At 39.8% G+C, this 15,959-nt stretch overlaps 1 protein-coding gene across 1 annotated transcript; it reads left to right on the top strand.

Moving 5' to 3' along the window:
• Positions 1–349: 349 nt before the first annotated feature.
• Positions 350–14,266, top strand: LOC135546865 (lysosomal acid phosphatase-like). The gene is made up of 11 exons (XM_064975435.1): positions 350–546; positions 1,072–1,167; positions 1,801–1,887; positions 2,152–2,304; positions 2,445–2,543; positions 3,589–3,678; positions 4,350–4,482; positions 7,580–7,668; positions 8,198–8,304; positions 8,468–8,643; positions 12,115–14,266. Exons 1-11 carry the CDS (start codon positions 460–462, stop codon positions 12,243–12,245), a joined length of 1,248 nt encoding a protein of 415 aa, XP_064831507.1. The 5' UTR covers positions 350–459; the 3' UTR covers positions 12,246–14,266.
• Positions 14,267–15,959: the final 1,693 nt, after the last annotated feature.

Genomic DNA, 15,959 nt, shown 5'->3' with positions numbered 1-15,959 from the left:
TAAGCGCGGGACACAGCCAGTTGAATAAGACCTTGCATGTGATAGGAAAGCATCCAACAGGAAAATGTGAGTATTGCCAGGAAACAGAGACAGTGGAGCATGTATTGATACAGCGGGAACATTATTGGAGGGAAAGAGAGAGGATGAGATATAGTATGAGGGAGAAGGGAATACAGGAAATTAGTTTAAAGAGTATATTGAGTAGGCACATAATTAGATATAGTCTAAAATATTTTGTTATCTTTTTTAAGAGCAACGGGGCTGGCAGGTAGGATTTCGGTTCTCCCTGTCTCTGGCCCACACTCCAGTACAGTAGGTGGCGGTAATGCACCATAACGTTGGATGCCAACCGCCGATAAACCCCACCGTAGAAGTTCATCTCTAGCTTGTTTGTGCCTCTATTCTTTATTCTGAATGGTTGTTTTATAGTTACAGTTTTCAACCGACGAGCCGTTGAAGATGAACTCCACTGTATTGCTATTATTGACAATGTTCGTTGTATTAGGCAAAGTTGTTGGAGACAGAAGACTGACATTTGTAACTGTGGTGAGTAAGCTAGTTATCTAGCGTATATAGTTGATATGCAAGTTGACTTGTTTAGCTGAAGTTCGCCAGCTAGGGGAAATAACGTTAGCTAGCAAAACATGTTCTGCTGTTGGCTAGCATTGGCTCTGGTAAACGTTATCGAGTCTGGACAGTTAGTGCTTTGTATCTTGCTAACTTTAAGCTAATAACGATTAACTGTTGCCTGTTTTAGGTCTGTACAATCTAACATTAGTGACCCCAATGACTATTTCACGTAACGTTAACTAACTACGATACTGGATTGTTACTATGTTGAGTTTGCTTTAGTAAGTGTGGCGATGTTAATGCAAGACAAAATACACATTTATTGAGTTTAGCCTAATTGTAGTGTGGTTTTCGCTTAACTAATTTACGCTGCTTGTGCTGGAAATGGAACAGCCCAGCTGTTCAACCAGTTTGTCACTTGCCTAGAATATCATGTTTGGGTGACTTTAATAGATTTTCAATGTTGAAAAATGTCTGTATCCTATTACATGTTTTACCTAGCTTTACCGTCATGGTGACCGATCACCTGTCAAAGCCTACCCTACTGATCGCTACCAGGAGAGCTCTTGGCCTCAGGGCTTTGGACAGCTCTCACAGGTAAAGGCCAAAAATGTATTTTGACTGAATAACACTAGCCTAAATTTCAGAACCTGTTTTGCTAACATTCCACTACTTGTACTCAGTGTCATGTTAATGTCATGTTTAGCTTTTAATCTTTTATATTTGACTAGCCAAGTCCATTAACCTTTATTTATTATTAACTCGGTAAGACCCGTTAAGAACAAATTCTTATTTTCAATGATGGCCTAGGAACATTGGGTTAACTGCCTTGTTCAGGGGCAGAAAGACAGATTTGTACCATGTCAGCTCGGTGATTCGAACTTGCAACCTTTCAGTTTCAAGCCCAACGCTCTAACCACCCTGCTGCCCAATTAAGAAAAAAATCTTATTTACATTGACAGCCTCCTGGGAAACAGTGGGTTAACTGCCTTGTTCAGGGGCAGAACAACTGATTTTTACCTTTTCAGCTTGGGGATTTGATCCAGCAACCTTTCTGTTACTAGCCCAACACTCCAACCACTAGGCTACCTGCCAACTTTATAAGGAGTGGTATGATACCTCAAACTGACTTTTACCCAAGCTAGAATGAGTGTTGAAGAAGGATCCTGATGCACTGACGGGTGTAGTTCTTGCTGTACTAATAGCACACCGTTTCTATGATCCCTAAAGGAAGGAATGAGGCAGCACTTTGAGCTGGGACAAGCGCTGCGGAAACGCTATCAGGGTTTTCTCAATGATACCTATGACCGACGTGAGGTAATTTATAGTTTAGTCCCTTGTTGAAACTATGATTGTACTATCTCTGTCACACAATCATTTCAATGAGAAAAGTGAAGATAAAGATTTGCAAATTGTATTGTGTGTATCGCCCATGTTAAACAAACTGTGCACTCTGTCCAAATAATGGACTCTCTTCCTATAATGTACTATGTCTTGAAGTATGTAAAGCCAGCTCTAGGCTGTAGCCACAACTGCAAAAATAAGTGTTAACCACTACCCCTCCTATTGTTCATTGTCTAGATTGCTGTGAGAAGCACAGACTATGACCGGACCTTGATGAGTGCAGAGGCCAACTTGGCTGGATTGTACCCTCCCAATGGATCACAGGTCTTCAACCCAATACTGGAGTGGCAGCCTATTCCTGTTCACACTGTACCCCAGTCTGAGGAGAGGGTGAGCAGGGTGCTGAGGTCTTTGGTGACATCCAAAGATGAACAGCTGCCACAAAATACATTCTGAATATGATTGTTTTAAAGAATAAGTTATTGGCTACCTCCATACTGATGTTTCCATCTAAAATGTATTTATTTCAGCTTTTGTCGTTTCCCATTCCGGGTTGCCCTCGTTATAAAATCCTCATGAATGAGACGGAACACTCAGAAAAGTACCTCAACGTGACATTTCTATACAAAGTAAGTGTCACTGAAATTAAGGTGAAGACTGGCTAATGAGGTTAGATACTTATTCCTTTGAATAGGGATTACCTTTTCGTTAACTGTCTATGGTTTGAGGCACAAACCGTTAGTACACCTGTATTTTTGTTCATCACACGCAATATCAAAGGCAGCTCTGGGTCGATTTTGACAACTTCTGTGAATTATGCATCTTGCCAGAGATCTGCATTTACAAAATTAAACTGATTGGCCAGATGGTGGCGCTATAACAAGTGATTGAAAATGCTAACTTTGAAAGGTCACGTCCCTACTAACCCCGTTTGACCTAAAGTCATGAAATAATGGACATGGTTGCCTCTCCTCACAAGGATCAAATTTGCTTCAGGGACCCAAGATTAATTTTCTGCCACTAAGACTTTTTTTGAAAAACGCTATTCTGTCACCGATTTGACGATCTGCACGAAACATGATATGTGGCCTCTATGGACAAAGGTCTCTCAACGCAATACTTTCCAGACTAGTACCTAAAACAACATGGCCGCTATTGCCCAGTAAACATTCATATGGGCGTGGTCTGGCACATAAATTCAGATAAATGAGTCAAGTATATTTGTGTTTTAACAAAATTTAGTACACATGTTACAAACACTGTCAAGACTCAACATATACAATAACATTCATATTGACCACAAGGTGGCGCTAGAATGGGAACGTTTACATCTCTTGATCTGTTTGACTCCGAGTGATAATTAGGGACACGTGCTCAGGGATACAAGTCTAGCTAGCCCACGTGATATTTCAGATACCACTTGCCCGATTTTGACAAGACTTGGGTGAATAATGCGTCTTGCCATAGAAATCCGTCATTTACAAAATTACACTGATTGGCCTAGGGGCGCTGCATAATTTGTGGGGGATGGCATGTTTGGTGTTGCATTGTTTCTACCTTGTTTTGAATATCTTCTCCATCACTTGCCAACCACACATGTTGACACAGCTCATCAATTTTAACTTTGAATGCCCCTTGTCTAGATTATCATTGTTTGATCCTTTGCTCTTACAGGACTTAATAACGATGATACAGGAGAGAACTGGTCTGAAGAACACAAACATTGAGACTGTTTGGAGTGTCTATGACACCCTGTTCTGTGAGGTAAGAAGCTTATATTACCTATGATAGCTATAATTCCTTACAGTTTTATCACTTTGCTTACTATCCATGCAGTATATATTTTTTGCGACATGTTACTGAATTTCCACTGTACAGTTTGCCATAAATCATGCAGATTAAGTGAACGTTAAACTTTTACGTTAGTATGTGAAATGTTACCACAGGCAATTTTAGCTAGTGAGGAACCATAGTGGTTTATGAAAGTGAAAATAGAACTGTGAGCTGGTGCTATAGCTACTCAGCCTTATGACTTCCCGCACCTCTCAACAGCCATATGTCAGTCTACTCTGGTCAGCTGAAATCAACCTGCCATGTAAAGACATTTGGAAATGGTTGGGGAGACACAAATGCAGCAATGTGGTCATAGATTGTCTCCGGTCAGATCAAAACAATTATTTGTATATCAAGAAATGTGTTCAATAAGAAATTTAGCCTATATCTACTTTCATTTTATTGGTGGTTACCTTGGTAACCTTGTTTTATTTGATGTTCTACACTGTAATGGTAGCAATATCATGCTATATTACTTTAGAGACAACAGCATGTAGATTGAATTGGATTATCTTACAAACATTGTTGTGTAATTTCACCTTGATGCAGTGTCATGATTATATTGGGCTTTTAGTTTTCATTCTCCATCCATGTAATTTCAGGCAAGGCACAACATGACCGCTCCTGACTGGGTGACCCCTAACATCATGGATGATCTGAGAAAACTCAAGGACTTTGGCTTTGAAATCATGTTTGAGGTCTACAAGCATCAGGAGAAAAGCCGGCTCCAAGGAGGTAATGCCAACTATCAGAATGGGAAGGGCAGAAACTTGTTTTAGCTTAGCTATCTACATTCCCTTTGTATGTGCTATTTAGTGATGGCCAAGGCTGCGGAGCTGTAGGTAACTGTCCTGTCCCACCTCTCTGGTTTCCTTTTCTCCAAAACTGGGCCCAGTGTTTCACAAGTTCTATCTGGATTTCGCCTGTCGGATAGGTTTAAATGGATAGAAATGGAATGAATAGAACAGACGTGGTGGAAATTCTACCTTTAACTAATAATGAGGAGAGGCAAAGTCAATGATCAAAATATCACTTTTATTAACTTATTATAATAAGGAGGCTGGTTGCACCACACAGGTGAAATGGCGTGAGAGCCTCCTGTACAAAGAGTACCCGGTCAAGTTATCCCATTCAAGCATCTGCAAAAACACGTGACCCTGTGTACAGTGCCTTGCAAAGTATTCTTCCCCCTTGGTGTTTTTCCTATTTTATTGCATTACAACCTGTAATTTAAATATATTTTTATTTGGATTTCAAAATAGTCCAAATTGGTGAAGTGAAATGGAAAATATAACTACATTTTTTGATAGAAAAAAAAAATGGAAAAGTGGTGCATGCATATGTATTCACCCCCTTTGCTATGAAGCCCCTAAATAAGATCTGGTGCAACCAATTACCTTCAGAAGTCATAATTAGTTAGGTTGCACACAGGTGGACTTTATTTAAGTGTCACATGATCTCTGAAAGGCCCCAGAGTCTGCAACACCACTAAGCAAGGGGCACCACCAATCAAGCGACACCATGAAGACCAAGGAGCTCTCCAAACAGGTCAGGGACAAAGTTGTGGAGAAGTTCAGATCAGGGTTGGGTTGTAAAAAAAAAAACACACAAAAAAACGTTGAACAACCCACGGAGTACCATTTAAATCCATTATTAAGAAATGGAAAGAATACGGCACCACAACAAGCCTCTCGAGAGAGCCGCCCACCAAAACTCACAGACCAGGCAAGGAGGGCATTAATCAGAAAGGCAACAAAGAGACCAAATATAACCCTGAAGGAGCTGCAAAGCTCCACAGTGGAGATCGGAGCCGTACACTCCGCAGAGCTGGGCTTTAATGAAGAGTGGCCAGAAAAATGCCATTGTTCAAAGACAAAAATAAGCAAACACGTTTGGTGTTCGCCAAAAGGCATGTGGCAGACTCCCCAAACATGTGGAAGAAGGTACTCTGGTCAGATGAGACTAAAATTAATATTTTTGGCCATCAAGGAAAATACTATGTCTGGTGCAAACCCAACACCCCTCATCACCCCGAGAACAACATCCCCACAGTGAAGCATGGCGGTGGTAGCATCATGCTGTGGGGATGTTTATCCATCGGCAGTGACTGGGAAACTGGTCAGATTTCAAGGAATGATGGACGGCACTAAATACAGGGAAATTCTTGAGGGAAACCTGTTTCAGTCTTCCAGAGATTTGAGACCGAGACAGAGATTCACCTTCCAGCAGGACAATGAAGCTAAGCATACTGCTAAAGCAACACTTGAGTGGTTTAATGGGAAACATGTCAATGTCTTGGAATGGCCTAGTCAAAGCCTAGACCTCAATCCAATTGACAATCTGTGGTATGACAAAGATTGCTGTACACCAGCAGAACCCATCCAACTTGAAGGAGCTGGAGCAGTTTTGCCTTTGAAGAATGGGCAAAAATCCCAGTGGCTAGATGTGCCAAGCTTATAGAGACATACCCTAAGAGTCCCGCAGCTGTAATTGCTGCAAATGGTGGCTCTATAAAGTTTTGACTTTGGGGGGGTGAACAGTTCTGCACGCTCAAGCTTGTTTCATTTAAAAAAAAATGTGCATCTCCAAAGTGGTAGGCGTGTTGTGTAAATCAATTGATACAACCCCCCAAAAAAATATATTTTCATTGCAGGTTGTAAGGCAACAAAATTGGAAAAATTCCAAGGGGGATGAATACTTTCACAAGCCACTGTGTGTGTGTGTGTGTGTGTGAAGGGAGACAACTGGATGAAAAGGTTGCCTCCGTCTGTTGCAACTGAGTGAGGACAATCGGGACCAGAATGACAGAGGAAGTATGTCTGGAGTTACTTCCTAACAGTAGCTCAACGGTTCCCCCATATTGGGCAAGCAAGTGCCTTTAACTGACGGCCCAGATGATGTATGGTCGTACTGGTCACACACAAAACATGAATATTTTGCCCAGAAACAGGCTCCAAACAGAATAGCTTTATCGTTGGTGTGCAGGATATAACCTTTACTGTCTCCAGCTAACTTAAGAGGAACCAGTCCGTTTCTGTCAATTCTTGGCTGAGTGCCCAGACATCATGGCGTCAATCTACACACACACAGACCAGTTAAAAAGGCCTCTATTAATGCGCACACACTTTTCTATCTTATGAGTTTAAAGAAATGAACTCAAGCACAATGCCTAGGCTTAAAGACAGTTATTTTAGTACAAAAGCATTAGTAAGGTTTAACAGAAAATGCCTTCACACATCCTTGGCCACATGAGAGAAATGTGACCATTTGCACAATCATCCTAAAATCACAAAATAAATGAGGTTGTGTTGTCTTACAATAACTTCAAAACAATGGTATTCAATTATGTAGAATACTATCATTCTGTGCTCTTGCAGACATTGATTCAGCTTTGATCTTACTTTAGTAAACAAGCATCATTTGCCAGAGTAGCCTGTTCTCTACGGGTAGAGCACAGACTGTGCGTAAAGTAGAGGGTCCTGCACATGCGCAGAAGTTTCGGGTAATTTATCTGTCGTGAAGAGGGGTCCATAAAAGTTGGATCGGCAGCCACTCCGTTTAGCTATTGCAATTATTCATATGGGCATCAAATATGTGGAAGAGTGACTAGAGATTTGAATATGCACTCATACATCTTTGAGTTGAGCATACGAAGTCAAATGGTTAAACTACTTTGCACATCATCGAGATAAGTGACCCCACACCCACCATTTGATGTCAGCTGATGTTTTATGTAATGCCAATAGCACTGAAGGAATGAGATAAGAGATGGTAAATCTTCTCATTGTTAGATTACTGCTCACTTATATGCTTTTACTACTCCATCAAATAGGTGTCCTATTGGGTAGCATTGTAAATAACATCTCAGAGTCTGCACTTCCCGACTCTAATCGCCGTCTGAAGATGATGATGCTCTCTGCGGTAAGCTTTTAAATCTTGTCCATGATCTCCTATTTATGTGGATGCTTTAGCCTGTTTGCTGGAAATTGTTCATCTAATGCAGGGACGGGTAACTGGTGGCCCCTGTTTTGTAGGCCTGCGGATCAATTTACATTTTGGGGGAGGAGAACTCAATCGGGGTCTCAACTTACTGTTTAGAGTTAGAATAATAAAATACACATGGTGGATTTTTGAAATTTGGTTGTGCATCAGCTGTCACTCAATTAGCCCATGTTAGCAAATTTTTTTTGCTATAATTTAGTCTAGTGGCCAGTCATCTAAACTTTTGGTAAGCATGGCCGAATTATCGACCGGGGTGGGGCCATTGCTCCGCCCCATGGCAAAATGTATAGAATTGCAGGGGGGGGGGGGGCTGTGTAAATGTGGGTACTCATACCGATGAGCCACTGTGGCCCCTCGTGATTTTTTTGTTGTTGTATATGTGTATGGCCCCCACCTCCATCAAAGTTGCCTATCCCTAATCCAATGCTTGAGTCTTGTTACTTTTCAGCATGACACCACCATTGTGGCTTTGCAGTCGAGTTTGAGTATCTTCAATGGAAAGCAGCCACCCTATGCCTCCTGCCACATATTTGAACTCTATCAGGAAGACAACGGGTAGGTTGTACTGTGATGGAATAAGACCCAAATAGCTATTCCTAGCTTTATGTAGTTATACTGTATTATCTCGAATAAGCAAAATTCAGTCAAAATAAATATATATATATCCGATTTTGAGATCTGCTGTCCGTCTGATATAGAAGGTTTAACTCCTCTTTAGATCATTCACAGTGGCCATGTTTTACCGCAATGACACCAGAAGAGCGCCTTACCAACTGGCTGTACCAAGCTGTGACCTCTTCTGCCCCCTGGAGGACTTTGTGCGCCTCACCAAACCATCCATCCCAGAGGATTGGGGCAAGGAGTGCATGGTGGAGTCTCCGAGAAAGGATAAAGGTATGATGGCCGTTTGATGAAGAGCCTTGAAGCCATAGAATGTGTAACACTTTAAAGGAATACTTCAGGATTTTGTCAGAAGCCGTTTATCTACTTCCCCAGTGTAAGATGAACTTGTGGATACAATTTTTATGTCTCTGTGTGCAGTTTGAAGAAAGTTGCTCACTAGCGTTACCCATATACTTCCAGTCATTGCACTAACGCTAGTTAGCATTGGCTTGCAAAACTACCTCCTACTTCCTTCATACTAGACACACAAAAATTGTATCCACAAGTTCATCTGACTCTGGGGAAATAGATAAAGGGACAAACTCTCGAAGTATCCCTTTAATTAAAAAGATGCAAGAAAGAAGATTTTGACACCCACTGTCTCTGATTGTTCTGAAATGGTTTCTGTAGTTAGAAATGGAAAAGATAAGCATTCAGTCAACATTACTTTGTTGAAATATCATTTGATCTCTGAGAAATTAGTCTAATTAAATTGCACCTCCTCTCTGCGCACACCTCGTCTATCTCTATCTGCTTAAGCACGGTTCATGACACTGTTCACACCCCTCTTGTTGGTGGAGAGAACATTTCAGGTTTAACACTAATTTTCTTGCAATTCTATAAATTTTGCCATGTGTATTCATGGGATATTTGAGTGACTCAAACATTACAAAATCTATGGGTTAAAAAACCTAGCTAAAAACATTAGCTGGCATGAGCTACTTGATTTTTACATTTCTGACAAGTTATAAATGGCTCTAACGTTTGTCAGTCATGACACGAGAAACAGATGATGCACTACCCATTTTCGAAATTGCACCTTTTGCGTTCTACTATTACAACTTTAAAGAGCAAGTTCAAAGATGCAGTAAGTTCCTGTTAATGCCAGTATGTATGATGGGACATAAATTAAACGGGCCTATTTATATAAAGAATATGAATTCTGAGGGCAGGAATGATTAAACATTAAAGCATTAGACCTTTCACTAAAGGCATCAGTCATACAACAGGTATTCTTAAATCAAACTGGTTCTCTAGCAAATTAGTATGTCTCACCCCTTGTTCAAGAATGGCCTGTTTTCCCTTTATTCAGATTATAACGGCTCACTTTCGGTTATTTGAAAACAAAATAATCTCCAAAATGTTATATTTTTTTGAACCAACCTTAGAAAGTTGCCATTTCAGTTTAATCACCCTGAAAAGAGAACAAATAATACAAAAATATTGTGGTTGAACTCAAATATACTAATTGGGGAGTTACGTCACACATGCAGCTAACACAGATATGGAAATGTTTGCTCAACCCAAAATTACAACCTGATTGCAGCATTACCGCAAAAAAGGAAGAGGCACGTGGAAGGGGGAAAAAGTAATGAACTTCTCTGTCGGCCCTGCATTAACGACCAAAATTGGTAAAAGAAAATTGTGATAAATTTAGATATACCAGTTTCAATTAAGGACCAAAAAATGGGCAGCTATGCCATATAAATTGCTAAATAGTTGAGAGATTTTTTATGTACAGTGGCTTGCGAAAGTATTCACCCCCTTTGGCATTTTTCCTATTTTGTTGCCTTACAACCTAGAATTAAAATTGATTTTTGGGGGTGTTTGTTTCAATTGATTTACACAACATGCCTACCACTTTGAAGACGCTAAATATTTTTTATTGTGAAACGAACAAGAATTAAGACAGAAAAAACAGAACTTGAGAGCCAACTTTTGCAGCAATTACAGCTGCGGGACTCTTAGGGTATGTCTCTATAAGCTTGGCACATCCAGCCACTGGGATTTTTGCCCATTCTTCAAGGCAAAACTGCTCCAGCTCCTTCAAGTTGGATGGGTTCTGCTGGTGTACAGCAATCTTTGTCATACCACAGATTGTCAATTGGATTGAGGTCTAGGCTTTGACTAGGCCATTCCAAGACATTGACATGTTTCCCATTAAACCACTCAAGTGTTGCTTTAGCAGTATGCTTAGCTTCATTGTCCTGCTGGAAGGTGAATCTCTGTCTCGGTCTCAAATCTCTGGAAGACTGAAACAGGTTTCCCTCAAGAATTTCCCTGTATTTAGTGCCGTCCATCATTCCTTGAAATCTGACCAGTTTCCCAGTCACTGCCGATGGATAAACATCCCCACAGCATGATGCTACCACCGCCATGCTTCACTGTGGGGATGTTGTTCTCGGGGTGATGAGGGGTGTTGGGTTTGCACCAAACATAGTGTTTTCCTTGATTGCCAAAAATATAAATTTTAGTCTCATCTGACCAGAGTACCTTCTTCCACATGTTTGGGGAGTCTGCCACATGCCTTTTGGCGAACACCAAACGTGTTTGCTTATTTTTTTCTTTGAACAATGTTTTTTTTCTGGCCACTCTTTATTAAAGCCCAGCGGAGTGTACGGCTTAAAGTGATCCTATGCACACAGGTACTCTAATCCCCGCTGTGGAGCTTTGCAGCTCCTGCAGGGTTATTTTTGGTCTCTGTTTCCTCTGATCAAAGCCCTCCTTCTGTTTGGAGAGCTCCTTGGTTTTCATGGTGCCGCTTGATTGGTGGTGCCCCTTGCTTAGTGGTGTTGCAGACTCTGGGGCCTTTCAGAACAGGTGTGTGTATATGCCCAGTTTGGACAATTTCACTTAGGGGTGTACTCACTTTTGTTGCCAGCAGTTTAGACATTAATGGCTGTGTTGAGTTATTTTGAGGGAACAGCAAAGTTACTGTTATACAAGCTGTACACTCACTACTTTACATTGTAGCAAAGTGTCATTTCTTCAGTGTTGTCACATGAAAAGATATACTCAAATATTTACAAAAATGTGAGGGGTTTACTCACTTTAGTGATAGTGCCTTGCGAAAGTATTCGGCCCCCTTAAACTTTTCGACCTTTTGCCACATTTCAGGCTTCAAACATAAAGATATAAAACTGTATTTTTTGTGAAGAATCAACAACAAGTGGGACACAATCATGAAGTGGAATGACATTTATTGGATATTTCAAACTTTTTTAACAAATCAAAAACTGAAAAATTGGGCGTGCAAAATTATTCAAGGACATTTCTAAGTGACTCAACTTCTAAACAAATGTATGTATATTATTATTTTATTTTTTTACCCCTAAAAAATAATATATGGGGGATTGGAAATGATGCAGACAATTACATTGATGGAAGCTACAAACTATCTGCAATGTTAAAGCTGAGCCACCACCTACAAATTAGGAAAAAAAGAGGACATTTGGACAATATATTTATTAAATATATGAATTCTATAAATTTAAAATGGCCAATTTTGGGTGTAATTAGCTGATTTTTTTTTTTCTCAGAAATTATATTTCAACACATAAAGTTTCAGGAATGCTTATGTTTCTAGCTGCAGGAACTATTTCAGAACACTTTGAGATGTTGGGTGTCATGGCTTGCTGAAATGACATGGAACGACTAATATTGTGTGCTTGTCATATCTACTGTCTTCTCTGGTCTCATCAGAGGTGGTCATCGGACTAGCAGTTTGTGGCTGTTTGCTCTTCCTCTTTATCGTCCTCCTGCTCGCTGTGCTTTGTCGGCAACGTGATCCCTCCAACGGATACAGTCAGATTCACACTGAGATTGAGTCTTGACAAATGTTCAAACTCCACCATAGGCAGGATTCATGGGATAGTGAAGATGTTTGAATGCCTCAGTTCTGCCCTCTGGTGGGGATGCAGGAGAAGGGAACACTGGACTGCTTTTCGTGCAACTTTTATTTTTTAAATATTTCCTTCAAAGTGGACTGTGGCCTTTTTTCCAATAATGCACAGAAACTTACTTGAGAGGACAAAGATTATCTAGTCCTCTAGTCATCTGTTGTCATGGTAAGTATTCCTAAGCTTGTAAATGAAGTCGGCTACTGGATTTGGACAACTGCCTTTTTTAATGTTTTCAAATACTACTTGTACTCATTTTACTCACGGGTCCAAGTCACCTATCCAGCGTTCTTACAAAATGTGGACCACTGGATGCTTGATTCTCCCCTTGAAGAATAATGATCATTGTGACACTGAACCCGATGACTGCTTTTGCTTCATTCTCTCCAAAGAACAGATTTTGTCCAACTCTGTACTGAGCATTCTTCTAGCAAGTAATTTTATAAAGAATGCTATTTATTTCCCCTGGTGGTGACTGTCATGGTACTTGGAGAAGCCTTCACATCACGGTACTCTTGGTGAAGGCTTTGCTCTATATGTCAGAGGAACCTACTAACAAGCCTGTCATGCTTTGTGCCTTGGGCTGTTAGATTCCATTTAAGGCACAGCAATTCATTTATTTGCTGAAAGTGCTACATGTATCTGTCACTGCCCTCGTTCTGCTCTTTTAAAACTGCCTCTGAGGTTGTTTAGTTTAAGCACAAGTGATTACTTTTTAATCTGCATCAGTTTTTTCACCCCCCCCCCCCCCCCCAAAAGAAAAAGTTAAAATAAATAACTACATTGTAATTATTACAGTAATATACCTTTCTGAATTAGAGTGCAGAGTTCAAACTGAGGAGGCTCTCCCATCAAACAAGTCAGAGTATTTCAAGCAGCTGCCAGCTGTAATTAGTGCTGAGCGATTATTGCTTTTTGAGGTCGTTTTGGTTGTATTTTTTTTAAACCTTAAATGCCTTGTGGGTTGAATGCTGTAACGCTAAATAAACAATTAATTAAAGTCCAATGTTTGTAGTGACTGCTTATAACTTATTAGACATTTATTTACATGACTTTACTATAAAATATTTCAGTTTTATATTACATTAGGTTTTATTTGACTATTTAATTCTGTCATCTCAGCTCTATACAAAATAAAACAAAGTCCAAAATGTTGGTAGGGACTGTAGATTACTGCTTATCACTTATTAACCATCATGCATTCTATAATGATACTATAGTAAAATATTTCAATTCTGTATATTTTATTTGACTTTCTTTTCTATAGAGCTGCTGCCTGTGCTGTCTGACAATCACTTTTAGTAGTTAAGTAAATAAGGTATACTTTTATGACTGAATACCAACTATTAATCACAGATCTATTTTCATGTAGAGTTACCTTGAAGCAACTGCTCGCTATCCCTCTCGAGAGCCCATTCTTCTGTCTTCTCTCTCTCTCCATGTCTTCCCCACACTAACCTAATGCAGCTGGTGTAAAAGAAACACAGACCAGAGAAGTTGGCTTTATCACCCGAGAAACGGCGCAATGTGCATGTTGAGCTCAGGGGGAAAAAGCACAATTGAACCGAGATCAATTAGTTAAATAATAACCGACATGTCGGTCATCCCATTGTGTTTATGGGCAATTACTAATTATAATGGTGCCTATTGTTGAACCAGATGTCTGGTTAAAGTTTATCCAACTGATTTTTGCATACATCATGGGGTCCAAATCATGTCTCAATTTTAACACATCATTGCAGTCATCATTTATGTGTATTGACAGACTGGAGAGTGATTCTGATCTGTAATATGTTGTGCGAACAGTCATAAATAATTGGTTTCACCATAGTGCTTGAATTATTGCAACAATACTTTGAGATTGTTTGCCTTTACGCATGCAATGCTGTTTAACATGAATGATTTTATGTCCTGATATGCTGGAAATGAGTTATAAAGCATTTTATGAGCTTGGATTTCGCAAGGCTTTATTTGAGTCACTGTTGATGTTTGGATTGTTTAACTGCATTTTGAGTATATTTTTATCAATAGTCTTGCACTTTTTTATTAAGTTCCATTCTTAAAATGATTTGGGCTAGTACTTGTTCCGAGACGTAGGGGAATATACAGGTGACTGACGAAATAAAGTTAAGTAATAGGGCATTGGGTCACCACGAGGTGACAGAATCGCTTCAATGCGTCTTGGCATAGATTCTACATTACTTTAATGGAGCCCGAGTAAATGGAACGTACAGCAATATCCTTTAAATGCGAATTTCTTTCTGCGTGTTCTGACCTTGACTTTAAGCATGAAAATTGCATGCGATTCACCCGCTATTCGTTTTGGGTGGAGATCAAAGAAAATAACGTGTGTCTACAGATACTGTATTCTTACATTGACTTAATTCCCCGCATTCCACAACTTTAACGCACAAAGAATAAGATCGAGCAACGTGTCGGTTCCGACAGGAACGACATACTTTTCCCCGATGGAATTAACACCATTCTACATGCACTTTAATTTACAAATTGATTGGAGCTGCGTAAATTAATAAACTGTTTGGGAAAGGGGTTTATAAATGACAATTGTTTTACATCTATTTTACCTGGAGACAAATGTGACTCTCAACATAATGTAACACCTTTTCCACAGTGGAGTTTGTGAAATGCTGGCTTTATAACCTTTCAGGGATGAAATTTGGAGACCCTAGTTGTCGGCTTCTGTAGCCATGCGCAAATGACCGTGTAGGGCCAAACCTACAAGAGTTGATGATTATTAGGGTAGATTTGTAGGACTGCTGTTCAACACCTATTGTACACTTCTCACCTTCCAATATTCATGGGTGGATCCATTGAATATGTTTCCTTTCAGGATGAATCCAACCACTATTTTTAATCCACCAATACATGTTGTGCATAAAAGCTCTCCAACCTGTTTTTTAAAATGATTCATAATAACTTTCCTAACCCTAAATAATATACAGTATCAGATTTTCAAAGCTTACAATTGGTGCTGAAAATGGTGTATATACATGACTTTCTTTCCTTGATACCTAATATTCTGAACTGTTCCATATATCTTAGTGAGTCTGTGGAGAAAATTCAAATTATTGGTAAGGTGAATTTGGAATAAGTGGGCACTTTTTGCAGTTCCATATTCTGTAACCTCTTTCGACATCTATCCAACTTATTAGCCCAACAGATGATACATTAATAAAATACTCTTATGTTTCCTAATGTCACTGATCTTACCCTGTGCTTTGCGGGTTGAGCTTCCTGTTAGTGCAAGCTTCAATCTATCCCACTCTCACACCAATGAAGTGACGTAATTTTGAACATTTTGTTTTTTCTGCAGGGGAATAGTAACAATAGTTGTTATTTTTCTCTTGGCAGAACAAGAAATTAATACGCCAGTATTAAACTGACCCAGTTTGTCCCACTCTTTCTGAATTCACACTACACCAATTTTAAAACGATAGCCTTTGATAAATGTGCTGCATCCCCTATTGAATGAACTCCACGAAAAAATCTGTTAACCAGCAAGTGGGAAGGTTTTCGGCGTTTAATTAAATGTTTTCAACTCATGCAAGGGAACCCCACCTGCAAACAGTGTTGCCATGTTCGGATTTTCCGGACAAATTGTGCTACTTTGAAACCGCGGGTGAAAAT

The sequence above is a fragment of the Oncorhynchus masou genome, chromosome 1 (genome assembly GCF_036934945.1).
Source record: "Oncorhynchus masou masou isolate Uvic2021 chromosome 1, UVic_Omas_1.1, whole genome shotgun sequence".
NCBI classification, from domain to species: domain Eukaryota; kingdom Metazoa; phylum Chordata; class Actinopteri; order Salmoniformes; family Salmonidae; genus Oncorhynchus; species Oncorhynchus masou.
The sequence above is the reverse complement of the archived record's forward strand: the minus strand, read 5'-3'. Positions and strand labels throughout refer to the sequence as shown.

Excerpts from the sequence above, each read along its gene's own strand:
- LOC135546865 (XM_064975435.1), top strand. The coding sequence starts at position 460 with ATGAACTCCACTGTATTGCTATTATTGACAATGTTCGTTGTATTAGGC. Across the intron at positions 1,888-2,151 it reads ATACCTATGACCGACGTGAG|ATTGCTGTGAGAAGCACAGA; the intron begins GTAATTTATAGT and ends TTCATTGTCTAG. Across the intron at positions 2,544-3,588 it reads ACGTGACATTTCTATACAAA|GACTTAATAACGATGATACA; the intron begins GTAAGTGTCACT and ends TTGCTCTTACAG.